Source organism: Limulus polyphemus, unplaced genomic scaffold, assembly GCF_000517525.1.
Source record: "Limulus polyphemus unplaced genomic scaffold, Limulus_polyphemus-2.1.2 Scaffold651, whole genome shotgun sequence".
Classification (NCBI taxonomy): domain Eukaryota; kingdom Metazoa; phylum Arthropoda; class Merostomata; order Xiphosura; family Limulidae; genus Limulus; species Limulus polyphemus.
Window position 1 is genome coordinate 162,542 of NW_013666261.1, and position 13,920 is coordinate 176,461.

The 13,920-nt window shown below is 34.9% G+C and overlaps 1 protein-coding gene across 2 annotated transcripts in view; it reads left to right on the forward strand.

The window, feature by feature from the left end:
• LOC106459712 overlaps positions 1-13,920 on the forward strand; it is a 55,569-nt gene that overhangs the window by 14,020 nt on the left and 27,629 nt on the right. For both annotated transcript variants that reach the window (XM_022386245.1, XM_022386244.1), the window contains 5 exons: positions 5,337-5,488; positions 6,541-6,708; positions 7,688-7,949; positions 8,177-8,341; positions 13,002-13,130. In XM_022386245.1, the coding sequence (XP_022241953.1) occupies positions 5,337-5,488; positions 6,541-6,708; positions 7,688-7,949; positions 8,177-8,341; positions 13,002-13,130 (876 nt within the window). The remainder of the gene's footprint in view (positions 1-5,336; positions 5,489-6,540; positions 6,709-7,687; positions 7,950-8,176; positions 8,342-13,001; positions 13,131-13,920) is intronic.

Sequence of the window (13,920 nt, forward strand, 5' to 3'; positions counted from 1 at the left end):
GAACCTTCCTTGATATCTTATCGCGGGTTCACGATGAGCGAGTTGATTACGAGTTGACGGAGATATATTTCACTTAACGGGAAGCTAGCTAGCTTTGTCCTTTCCCACACACGCTGAGTTTTCCACCGTTGAACTTATATAATGTCTTCGTAAAAACTAGTAATGTCAGATGTGAATCCACTGAAGTTGAATGGTTTGTAATGTTCGAAAATTACAAATATTTCTGGTCAAATATTTTAAGTTTTCCGATTGATAAGCGTTATAACAATCACAGTTAGAGCTTCTGAAGTTTATAGCACACTGATTATAGCGAACTAATAATAGATACTCTTTTTGGCACGTCGCGTTGGTTATATTTATAGCCGTGAAAAGATTTTCTAGAAAATTCAGATTACTAAACAATGCAAGTTAAAACGTTTACGTACACACATATATTGTTGATTCTTAACTGTCGAGAATCTTCTACAACTTGGGAGAATAGGCGGGAGTTTCGCAATACATATTTAACACTATAAGCTACGCATGTTTTAATATATAAACTTATTCTAAACAAACGTTGATATTCAAATAAATATATAATAACAAATTCGGTGCATTATAAACTCTACTGGTTTTTCAAGTCAAACTGCAGTTATAGCTAATATGCTGTTATTTCCGACTCGTATATATGTGTGTACTAAATCACATTGAACATTCTTATAGACATTAATCAGTGTTCAAACATGCCAAGAATATTGCTGTAAATTAATTAGCTAACTAATTTTGACAGCTCATGCTCGAAGAAATGTTTTAAGGCTATTAATTATTATTAATAGTTTTAGAAAATCCTTTGTTCCAAGTCCCCGATACTTTCCCTTATGGCAGATTTTTTGCTGTTGTTTCCTTTCGAGAGTCCGAATAGTATTGTTATAGTATTTATTTATTATTATTTTTTTAATGTTCGGATATTATTGCTATGATAAATTCTTTGTTTGTTTGTTTTTAATTGTCCGAATACTATTGTTATGATAAGTTCTTTGTTGTTCTTTAGTGTCCCAATACTATCTCTTATGGTATGCAGTGAAGTTAAGATGGAATGAAAAACTAATGAAACTGTATTAGAAGTATCGTTACATAGAATATAAACTGGAAAATTAGCTTGCATCACCGAACCAACTTTCACAACAGAACAAAAAAAAAAGCTTGAAGTGTCATAATACAGACAGAAAGCAATATACAAAGTCACTGCAAAGGTGACTCTTCCTTCTTAAAACATCGTGTGAGAGATTGGGACGACACCCTGCAACTTAAAACGTTCAATTGTAATGGCATTCCCAGAGTTGAGGGGGGAAACACTCAATCTCTTCTGACATACATCATTTACTCTTCATTACTTGTGCTCTTAAAAATGATAAAATGAGATTGATAACTGTTATGTGAGAAGTATTTATCTACCTCAAAACATTCTAGAGATCTTTTTAATTCGAAGTTGGGGTTATTAGTACCTTGGGTAGTTTCCCGAGAGCTCTGTACGATGTCAGAGTAATTACTTCTTTGAACAACTTCCTGAGATATCAGAGTTATTACAGTTTCGAATACAAATGTTTCTTTTTTAAAGAAAACTTGATTAACATTTCTGCGTTCGCAGTTCTTTCATTATCAAGGCTACAAGTCTTATTGAAATTCCTTATTCTTATAGTTTACAATTCAAACACACACATATTGTTCCTGAAAGAATGAAACACTAATTGGTTTGAAACATTGCTAAAAATTGGGAGGATTTAAACTAATAAGTGCACATGTGTATGTTTTGCTGTTTATTTCATTTTGTATTGTTTATTTATTCTGGAAAGATAGAATGGTATTACCTTATAAGGTATTGTATTTTCCTGCTTCTTGTGCTAGAATATCTTTGCTCGATATACACGCATGTATATTAGTGTTTAGCTTGTTGAATACACGAGCGACCAGCAACCTAAAGCTGGGAACAGTGCGGCGAGATACCGCGGAACTGGTGGACCCACGCGAACTGCGCACGTGTCGGCGGTTTCCAAAACAAGTCATGACCCTACTAATATAGACAAACTGGCCAAGAATGGTGAACCGGAATTCCAATGAAGATGAGGCAGAAAAGGGAGAATTTAACGAGGGGGTCTCCTTCTGATTCTTGCCTTGGACAGAAAAAAACGCAGATTATGGGTCCATGAGACCCTGATGAAAAGAGAAGAACTTGGGGAATACTACAGTTTGTTTTGAAGTTTGTGCAAAGTTACTCGAGAGCTATCTGAGCTAGCCTTCCCTAATTTGGAAGCGATAGAGGGAAGACAAATAGTCAACACTGCTTACTGGCAACTCTTCTGTTACTCTTTACCAACAAATAGTGAATTGGCCGTTACATTATAACGCTCCTAAGGCTGAAAGAGTGAACATGCTCGTCGACTGGTTTTGATACTGCAACCCGCAGATTGCAAACAGGCCATGCCAGACTAAATACAACAGACTGGTGAAAGAACGTGAACTTGACCATAAACGGTTCAAGAGGTATTTCGATTCTCTAAGAAACAGTTCAATGAGCTGTATGACTTAATAAAAGATTCATGCACCCGATTGGTTGGAGCTAGCATAAAACTCGTGTGTGGTACGAAAGCACACTTCAGTAACGTGCCTGGTAGAGCACGAAAAAATGCGGCATTTTACGACAGTGAACTCGTATTGTGAAAAAAGTATCGCAGCGGAAAAGCATGACAGCAGAAGAAATTTAGAGTGGCAGAATATCACTAGACAGCGATATTTTGTTGCTGAGACATTTTCCCGCACCGACAACGATCTTCTGTATATTATATTTGTGAATATGTCATATGAATTATTGTGTAGTATATACTGTAGTTTGGCGTATAAGCGGTATAGATACAGGAGTTGGGTGCATTATGTTGAAAGATTTTGAAGTCTCACCACATCTATAGAGTCCACGTCTCCACGTCCGGTCATGCTTTATCGTACGATCGATCGTATATATTGACAATAAATCTGCAGTGTAGTTTCCATTGCAAAATGCTCTGTCGTAAGGTTGTCATGTCTAAAACTTACTCCACCTCTCTGCATGCTTTTCTTAATCCATTTAGTGTAAGAGGATAGTGGTTTCCAAGCAACTATTTCAACAGTCTGATCGCACAGAAATCCGTAGGTATATCTTCTTATGGAATAGCAAGTTCCATTCTCCAGCTGTTTGAGTTATGCGACGGTTGGACAGGTATGTCGTGAAAGCAACTTTTGTACATGTGAGTTGTGTCGATTTTCCAGACAGAAATCCTCTTTATTATGTTGCCTGGGGCGCGTGGATGGCTTTTTTCACTGTCCTTTGTGTTTGTGTTTTTCCAACTGTTACAAAACGCCACACATTGCTTATCATGTTGATGTAAAACTTGTTTCGGGTTTCTTTGTGGTTGGTTCTGTTGTCAAAAGTTGATTCATATATATATTTTCCAATGCCATTAACTACAAGAGGTATCTTCGTATTCGAAATTCTAAATCCTCGCTTTGAACACACCTTTATAAACTGGGTTTATGAATATCTTGAGTCGGGAAGGGCTGTTAAATACCCTTTCCAAAAGTGATCAATTTTCGGTAGCACCAATCTACCCATTAAAGGCTAAACAATGTCAAAGTGTAGTGTTGATACATTTCTTCAACCGCAACTTTATATTGGCTGCAGTAGCCATGTGAGTGGTTGATTTGTATATGCAAAATCGTTTTAGTATAAATTCATCAACCCACTGAATTCACTATACTAAAACATCACGTGGGGGGGGGGATAGATAACTCACCAAACAATAATCTCGATAACAAGGAGTTTCCGGAAGGTAAACCTTCCTTTACCATATGTACACGGGTGAGGTTCAAAGTGCGCATGTCACAACCTTTTACAGAGTACAATTCAACATGGTATTAAGTATGTGATGTCAGAGTTATCAACTATTCATTTTACTCTTCATCACTGATGGTGACAGTTCGTGGTAGAGGAGGGTAACTACCAGGTGCGACATACAGGAACATTGAAAACAAAAATTGTAGCTATGCATTTTGGAAGTTATAGAGATTATACAAATTCAACTTGAAAAATGTACGATGGACACAAGTATGGACACATAAGCATCACCTTAAATTTTGACTTGTTAGAAATGTCAATTCACAAACACATCCAGGGGGGGTCACTAGGCCATTTTAAATGGGGGGGGGCAATAAACAAAAAAAAGAGCCCACTGTTATATCTTAATTGTGTTTTGGCGAAATAGCTATTCGAAATTGTCTTTTTTAACACAGCGTAGATAGAAGAAAATCATTGCTTTTAACCTGGTAATTCTTCGAAGTGATTTCACACTAAACAAGTGTATTAACTTGTCTACCTTTCCCATAGAATTGAACTGTTAAGAAAGTTAAATACTTATTCTGTAAGTATTGTTAACATTATATTCCTTTCATCGCAACATTGTTATTCGTATTTCTTCAGAATAAAAATTTTAAATAAAAGGGAGAATTGCACTTACCTAAGTCAAGGTTCATCACGTTCTGTATTATTGGGAAAGCTTGGTTTATCGACACAGAAATGTGTCACTGAGCTAATGATCGACTTGTCTAGTTGTGTCATAACGATAAAGAGTTCTAGAAAATTAATGTCTCTGGGTCGTTCAACCAGATACAAGATCAGTAGGGAATCTGAAACTATAACAACAACATGCGTACAAAATGTTCTTGAAGGAGATACTAACAGCTTAAAACTCGAGAATCAGCTGCTTGGTAATAAATAAAATGTATTTTTTATATCCTGGGAGAAGGTTCGAGAAATATTTAATCTTTTAAAGTAGTTCTTCAAATAAAGAGCAGGCTTTTAAAGATTCTCATGTTTTTCGCAGCAATGAGCTTCCATGATAAAATGCTGAGAAGCTAGGATTTATATCAAAATAATTTTTTTGTTACCAGCGTTTGATATTAATTGCATTTTTGTTCTGTAAAATAATGGGATGTTGAATCGGTTTCAGTAAGGTTTAAAAGCAAAATAGGTTTCGTGAGTCTATGACTTAGTGACCTTTAGATTTATATTTACTTATAGCCAAACTTTCAAAGTCCTGTGTGTAAAGTGTATCTACTTTAGTTTTGCGGAAGTCTTTTAAGCAATGCTAATACTGCAAAATGAGGATGTTGTCATTCAGTTAACACAACTGATAAGTTGAGAAAGGTAGCCACCTAGTTTTTCACACACCAGTTTAAACAATCATTCAAGAAATGGGTTTGATTATTTATAAAATATCATTAAACTTTATTTTAACACTAATATTGTGGTTTGATTTACATTCATCCAGAAACTCCCCTCACGCTGTCGACCACACTTCGCCACCCTCGTCACGTGATCATGGCATTAATCAACGGAGGAGCGCGATTGGACTTTACAACTCCAGATGGACGGAGCGCTTTACATCGTGCAGTGGAAGCAAATAATATCGAGGCACTTAAAGTAAGTTGATTCGCGAGTCATCAGGAAGATAAACTGTACTTATATAATTTAAAACTGAGTCTAGAATTTATAACTGTTGATTTCCGGGGTTTGGTTTATGATATAGTTGAAGGTTAATATGTAGAATTTTTTTATAAGTAATTATTAATTTGTCTTCTGTTTTCTAATAAGAAATAATTATATGTTATGCCTATTGGTTAGTTGAAATCTCTGTAAACTGGAAATTAGCTTCTTTTTTTTTTCAAACTGCTGCCCTCTAGTGACTCAGTGGTGAAGATGAAGACTTATAACGTTAAAAAAAAACGGGTTTTGATACCTGTGGTAGGCACAGCACAGATAACCCATTGTGTAGTTTTGTGTCTAACACCAACCAAACAAACAAACAAAAAGAAGCACATTTAAAAGCAAACGAAACATTCGAAAGACCTGTACAAAAAGTTTAACACGTTTCATGAACTGCTTTAATAACAAACTTTGTCTGTTCTATAGTACAAAGCTACACAATGAGCTATATATGCTCAATCCAAATCAGGGATCGAACCCAGAATTTGAACGTAGTAAGACTGTAATCTTACCGCTGAAGCACCGAGGCACTAATGGCAAGGTTTTATTTCTTTTCTAGGGTTGTTCTGAAGACTGACACCTGTGTGTTAAGATAGTTTAATATAGTGGTTCATTTTATGTATTTTACAGTCGTTGTATAGGTTTTTAATAACACGTTTTTTAGCTTTTCTGTGATGTGCTAGTCATAAGCCTGTTTTTATTGTAGGGGTTGTAACATGTCTGTTAGAAGCTCTTATAAATTGTTTTAGTCATAAACTCTTACATTCTTTCACAGTAATCAACATTGCCAGCTCTGAGCTCTCATTTGTTAGGAAAACATTTTTTTTTGTTATGTTAACCATCATTCGAAAAACAAGAAAAAATAATCATCCGAATAGTTTACGCTATAAAAAATAATAATTTAATTTCAACAACGTTTGATTGCTATTTTTTAAGATAGCAATGAGTATATTTGGATAACTTCTTATTTGATTCTTATTCCATGGTAGACTCTCTTAGATCTGGGAGCTTCTCCTAATTACAAGGACAACCGAAAATTGACCCCTCTTTATTATTCAGTTGTATATGGCAGTGACCACCAACTGACCGAGTTGCTTCTATATGAACACGCAGTTCTTGGGACAGCCGACCTCCAAGGTTGGCAGGAGGTTCATCAGGTTTGTTTTAGATTTTTTATTCGTAACATAAAAAGATGCTAAAAGTGGATAAATCAGTAATCATATTACTCAGAACATTTTCCTTTAAATTCTAAAAACATTTCAACAACTTATCGACAGTATACTTTATTCAGCCGTCTTATCTGGGTGATAAAAAGATGATTCAAAATACTGAGCTTGAAAGATATTATTTCAAAAATACTTATTTATTAAGTATGAGACCTTAATTGAAACCGAATATCTAGATAGTTGTAGAAATAAACATTCCAGGTTCCTCTTTCATAGTGAAGATTTTGTATGGTATTTTTTATTATCAACCTGAATGATACCTTATGTGACAAAACGATTAAATACCAGGTCAGAGACCCATAAGATTTATGCATAGCCATCCTTAATTTAAAACTGTTGACCAGTACGAGAACAACCAATCAGCAGCACCAGTCACCTAGTTTGCGGCTATCTTAACCGAATAGCAAAATGGTCTGCCACAGCCATAACGTTCCACAGCTAATTGTATGGAGCATGTTTGTCGGTATATCGCGGTTCAAACCTTGGACCTTCCATTCCACAGCTTAGCATGTTAACCCGGCTGTCATAACGAAGATGGTTTAAGACGTATGAATGATAAAAGTGACTTCACAACAGGGTTTTTGATCTTGTAGAATCAAGGATTTATAAATATATATGTGTGTGCCTGTGTATTAATAGTTAGTTTTGTTTGAAGATAATTATTACACAGTATTTGATCGTTACTGTTTACCTTGTCATTGAGTGAAGAACGAAACTTCCAATCATTCATTCCAGACTTCCTTTAAAATAGAGTAATAGAAATATTGTTTTATGATTTCATATAGTTTATTAAAATAGTAACTAATGCACAGTTACTAGCTATCCCTATAAGCTCTTACTGGAGCAAGAATCTTACAGATGAAAATAGGTATAAATTCGAGATCTAAACAACCAATTTGGTTCCGATTAGGCTTGTAAACATGGCAGCGTTCAGCACTTGGAACTGTTGTTGTTTTACGGTGCCGATCTCAACTGTCAGAATGCGAGTGGAAACACAGCGCTCCACATCTGCGCAGTAAATGATCAACAAGAATGTGCTCGAGTGTTGCTTTTTCGTGGTGTGGATAAAGAAGCTCTAAACTACGCCAATCAAGACCCCTATCAGGTTGCTGTGATAGCAGGTAACCTCCAGCTTGCAGAGCTGATCAAAAGCCACAAGACGGATGATGTCAGTAAGTACTTGAAAATGTGCTTAAGTAATTTAGCTGATATTCATCATGGTTATTAGAATATTTGAATGTTGATTTGTTGTGTTGGTTCACGTTATATTGTACAATTGTAGTGTATCATTCATAACGGACAAACGTGAATACTTGTTTGTTTTGAATTAAAGCTTAAAGAATTAAAGATTTATTAGAGCAGATTATGGAGTAAACAAGGCCACTTTTTGTTCAAATAGTTCCATACAGAGATACTCCTCGTTTTAACCCACGACGACGGCCTAGCAGTACCGTGGTACGTACTGCTACAGAAAACAGAAATGTAGTAGGTGCTAAGCCTTCTTCTGAAGCTGCTACCGAATCTAAATCTTCGGCCACTGAAGAAACAGCAGAAGAACCAGAAAGTGAGTTGAATTTAAGAGTTCCTTAAAAATAAAATTATATTTCATTCTAGTTAATTTCTAAGCTAAAGAGCCGGGCATGACCTAGTAGGTTAGCGTGACCGGACTGTGAATACAGGGCTAATAGTTCGAGTCCTGTTGCCGTAAAACCAGCTCTACACTTTAGGGCCGTAAGTATAGTGGGACTTGACTGTCGTTCTTGTAGCGTTCGGTCAGAAAAGTGCAACCCAAAAGTTGGCAGTGGGTGTTGTTGACCTGCTGCTTTCCTTGTAATCTACTTGTTCAAAATTAAGAACATCTATACCCTTTGTGTAGCTTTGCCAAAATTCTAAGAAAACAAACAAATACTGAGATAAAAAGGAATTGGGAGAAAGCAGTGCCATCCGTATAAAGTGAGATTTGTTTTTGGAAAGAAGCCACTTTTTATCAGAATAATAGCCTGAAATTGGCATCACAGAGTCTGTAGAAGGTGTCATATTGGATTGGATTTTATTCGCCCAGGAGTATAACTTACAATTAATAGACAAAAGTCATTAGAAGATTAAGGTGGTGAATGCGACGTGTAAGTTCTTCCTGAAATGTTCAGCCAAATCGCTGAGACCCAGTAGTTATGCCGATAAGGGAAGATGATAAAGTGACTGTTCTATTCTTCACACCATTGTTGTGCAACACGAGTGTAGTGAATTTTTGCAGTGTCATCATCAAAGATCCCTTTTCTGTCAGGATGGAAATTCAACATATTGGACTGGAGATAATCGGCGACAATGTTCTGGTACACGTTGAATGTTTTTTTCCCCCCGCTTCATCCTTCGAAAGAAATCAAAGGAAACCATCCCTGCCATGAGAATGTTCACCCACCTCATTAGACCACCACCAGCAACTTTAGTACCTTGTTGGAAAAAAATATTTTGTAATGACCTTCCTCATCACTGTTGAAGGAATCAATCAATTGGAACACAGTCTGACATCTGTTGCCTTTCACAAGCCTGTCCGATTGAAGTTCCTCTCGGTCTGTCGCCGTCAGTTAGATAGCCAAAGTTTTCCAAAAAAGAAGAACGCACTCGTTTTCTATTGCCACTGCTGGTAGATTATGATGTATTTGAAAAGTGGTGAAAGAAAATACCATTATAACAATACTCGTACTACATAGGCACCCACTTTCACACCGTATTAAAAGCAGGAGAGAACTTTGCTCTTACTATTTGTTTCACAAACTAACTATGACGAGTTTATATTTTTTGCTCTATATAGAGTCAAAGCAATCATTTGCTACATCAAACAATCAGTTTCGTATATGCAAACAAATGAGTGTTCTGTAAATGTGAGTGTTTTAAAGAGGAGTTTAGAAAATGATCAGTTATATTGGTGCACATGTCGTTCATCAAAATATAAGCATTTTATATCAAAGTGATCACGTGTATTCATCAGATATGTTAAGAAAATGTGAGCAACTAGAAAACAACAATACTTTTATTCTTAATTGTTTGCGAATACTAAAATAAATGAGTCGATTCTGTATAACAGAGAGCTATTGCTTTATGGCTTATTATCTTCTTACATTCAATAAATAACATTTAATTTAACTTAGAACGGACTTTCACAAATATTTCGACGCTTACTTTTTTATTATTTCTTAAGCCACCAAACAAATTTACTCACCTGAAAAAAAATATACAACAATGTTTTTTTTTTCAATACTTTTTGTTTGTTTCTTTCAGTTTTCCTTTATTTAAAGGATACTGAGAGTCAGCCGGGTGAAGTGGACCTGTTTTTGAAAAAGAAATAAAATCTACGTGTAAACATAAAAAAAATGACAAAGCTGCTCAAATAAGTCCAGGTACTACTGCCGCCTTAAAAAAATAAGTACCGGTGAGTACCGGCAGAACTTCACCCCTGATTTTTGGTATTTTCAACTAGAAAAGCGCTATATATAACAGTAAAACATGGAGTAAACAACCATCATTAATTTAGAACTGCTAAACAGAGAGAAGGCAGCTAGTTAATATCATCCGCAACATATTCAGCTCTATATTACGCACTCGAACCTTAGGCTTTGCGATACGCCCAGCCCAATTATTATGTATTTTATTATATTTCGATTTACTTTTAATTAAATATTCAGATATTTTCAGGTGATTTGTTTATATTGATTTTATCATTTTTTGTCATTAATTGTTTATTGCTATAATTTTATATAAGTATGAACGGTATAGTTTGTTTGTTTGAAATTAAGCACAAAGCTACACAATGGGCTATCTGTGCTCTGCCCACCACGGGTATCGAAACCCGGTTTCTAGCGTTGAAAGTCCGCAGACATACCGCTGTGCCATTGGGGGGCGAACAGTATACAGTTGTGACTTTTTGTGGCACTTGATCTGAATATTTTCTTCACGTAAAATAGTATTAAAAAGCAATATGTGTATATTTTATTTCAGGTGTTCGACTCCCGTGTTTCTCGATTATGTCTCCCGGTGGGGCAGCGGTAAGTCTTCCTGATTTACAATGCTAAAATCAGGGGTTCGATTCCCCTCGATGGACACAACAGAGAGCCCGATGTGGCTTGGCTATAAGAAAACGCACATATCTTTCTCGATTATAACCTACTTTAAAGCGCTCAAAAGAACAAAGATGAAATAGCAAGTTTCATTTAGTACGACAAGCAGTTTTTGAGCTTCTAAACATATTGACAAATTTCCTAAAATAATAGGCTTAAGCTTCAACTTTTAAACTGAAAATGCAACAAGAGTACGTTTTAAAACTTGGTTTTATGAGGCTTCAGTTAAGTCGTTAAGTCATAAATCTACTAATGTATGACCTAAGTACAAGAATGAAGATTTTTCACGATTCCACCTGACTGAATCGTGTCATAGAGAACTTATTGATATCAATATCATTAGGAAAACTATTAAATCGTGCGTCTACTAATGGCTCAGTGGTAAGCTTTAGGATTTATAACGCTGACAGTCGATACCCATAGTTGGCACATCGCAGATATCCCATGGTGTAGCTTTGCGCACGATAACAGAACAAACAAATTTAATCGAGGATGATAAATTCCAAACTTACAAGATGTTTAATTTTGCTTATTTGTTGTAGAATCTTTGCACTAAGTTGCATAAGGGTTTATTTGTTCGTATTCTTAGTGCATAGCTACACAATGGGTTATCTGGACTCTTTCCACCGCGGGAATCGAGCCCCGAATTTTAATGTTGTAATTCCGTAAGCTATAAGCTGACTCACCGGGAGATTACATGAGGGTTATTTGTTCATAGCCATTCTTAATTTAATTTTGAACTGATGTATGTGTGTGTGTGTGTGTTTTGAAGTTAAGCACAAAGCTACACAGTGGGCTATCTGTGCTCTGCCCACCACGGATATCGAAACCCGGTTTCTAGCGTTTTAAGTCCGAAGACATACCGCTGTGCCACTGGGGGGGCTTTTGAACTGATAGACTAGAGGGAAGTATGAAAGTCAACAGTATTCACCAACAACTCTTGGGCTTCTCTTGTCATATTGAATAGTGGTATCTGACTGTCACTCTTATAGCAGTTGTTTAATCCTAATTACTCCGTAAAAATAAAAGCATTTCATAATCAGGATAAATTATTTTTTTCTTACCATAAAGTTGATTTGTTTTCACTGATAAATAGTCTACAAAACGTTGTACTATTAAAAATTTTAGTGAAATATATATATATATATCTAGATGAAAAAATTTTACAGAAAAAATGTTATTATTTTTTTTTCAAAAATAGTATCTTTATGGGAAATTTTGTTTAAAAGTTTCCTGGTAACAATAAATATATAAAATAGGAATGCTTCAACTGATTTCGTTTATATTTCATAGCATTCAAATCAGGTTTATTATAGGTATTACCTTTTTTCCGAAGCGTTTGTTCTGAAAAGAAGCATTCTAAAAAATGCTATTTTGAAATTTTATGAGTTTAGTTTCAGTACTTTTTATCCGGTATTATAAGAAATCTTTATTCGATCAAAGCACTTTCAAACTGTTCTTCAGCCAACGATTCTTTATATAGTGTTAGATGTACAGGAGACAATCAAGGTCTTGCACTTTTTAAATATTATTTGTCACCCTAAGTAAGCAGCTCTTACTAGTTCATAATATATAAATATCAGTAGATACAATATAATTAAATGTAAAAAAATTTAAGACATTTTAATCAATAATTTCAAGCTTTCATAAAAATGGCAATTTGAAGTTCGGTAAAATTTATATAATAAATTAAACAGTTAAACCCTTCAACATCACAGGGTACTTTGTATTAAACTAGTAAAAAATATCAAGTGAATGTTCTACTTCGTACGATCTCGTTATTTTTTACCGTTTCTAGGTATCATTAGTAATAGTTTATCGTTGGTGAAGAACTTCCACTAATAAGTGAATGAGATGTTATGGTCAACCAGATAATTGGGCCAATAAATTAAAGAGTACATTATATATTGATAAAATAGAAATGAGATTTTTCAGAAGCAGTTTTACCAACATGTATATCTAAAATATTGCTCAGGCGAACATAGTCTGTCTTTTGTTTATCAGATTTTTTTTTCTTTTTACTTACTTTTTATTTATTTGTTATCATTATTTTAACCCGATTGATTTAACTGTATTAATAATTCAGTTAATTGCTATTTTTGAGGACAGATGGTGCTACAAATGAAACAGAAGTATCTGAGAGGAATATACACCCTGGTGCTACCTGCGTGTGTGTTCAGAGTTATTTAGCAGGAAGTCCTGGACATCTTCCTCTTAATAACGGTGATTATGTTGAAGGTATGTAATGTTTATTGAGGTGACTAACAGTAACAGACAAAAGAATCAAGAGTTAATATAATCAATGTTTCGGTGTGTGTGTGTGTGTGCTTCTACTGACATCGTTGAAAGAAACGTGTTAGCCCCTTAGTTATGCCCTAAGATTAATTTTGTTTCAGTTTTTGAAAAACGCCTTTTCTCTATAATCTACTGAAATTAACTCAGCGTAACATTCTAATATCTACAGTCACAAAGTTTTATAAAGCGTTTTTAAATGCCTCGCGTGTTTGGAACGAAGCGTGCGCAATCAACTCGCGGACGTCACGAGACGAATCATATTCGCTTTCTCTCTACATGCTTCATGTATTAGTGTATTACCGACAAACTGAGTAAGCACACACTTCAAATGTTTCAAGTATTGTTTTTCATTGATAAACTTAATATGCATATACCTTATTGTTAAAGAAAAGAAACCTAAAGAAATGAAAAATTCCTTTTTCAAGGTTAAATTTATAATAGTTACAAGAATACCTTTGCAGACTTTTATTTTAAAACTCTTAATATCTATAGACGTATGGATATATATTTGAAAAAATAATTGTAATTATTCTTAATAGGCAAATTTTCCACATTTAATTAATCTTTTGTAATGTTTATAAAACTGAGTTGCTGTTGATTATAGCCTCACTCCCCTTTTTTTTTCCATTCCCGTATAAAACAAAGCATTAAATGCAAAAAGCTGTTCTTCAATAAATAAATAAAAAACTTAATTTCACACTTTTCTACTTGAAATTTGAAAAAGCACTTGTAT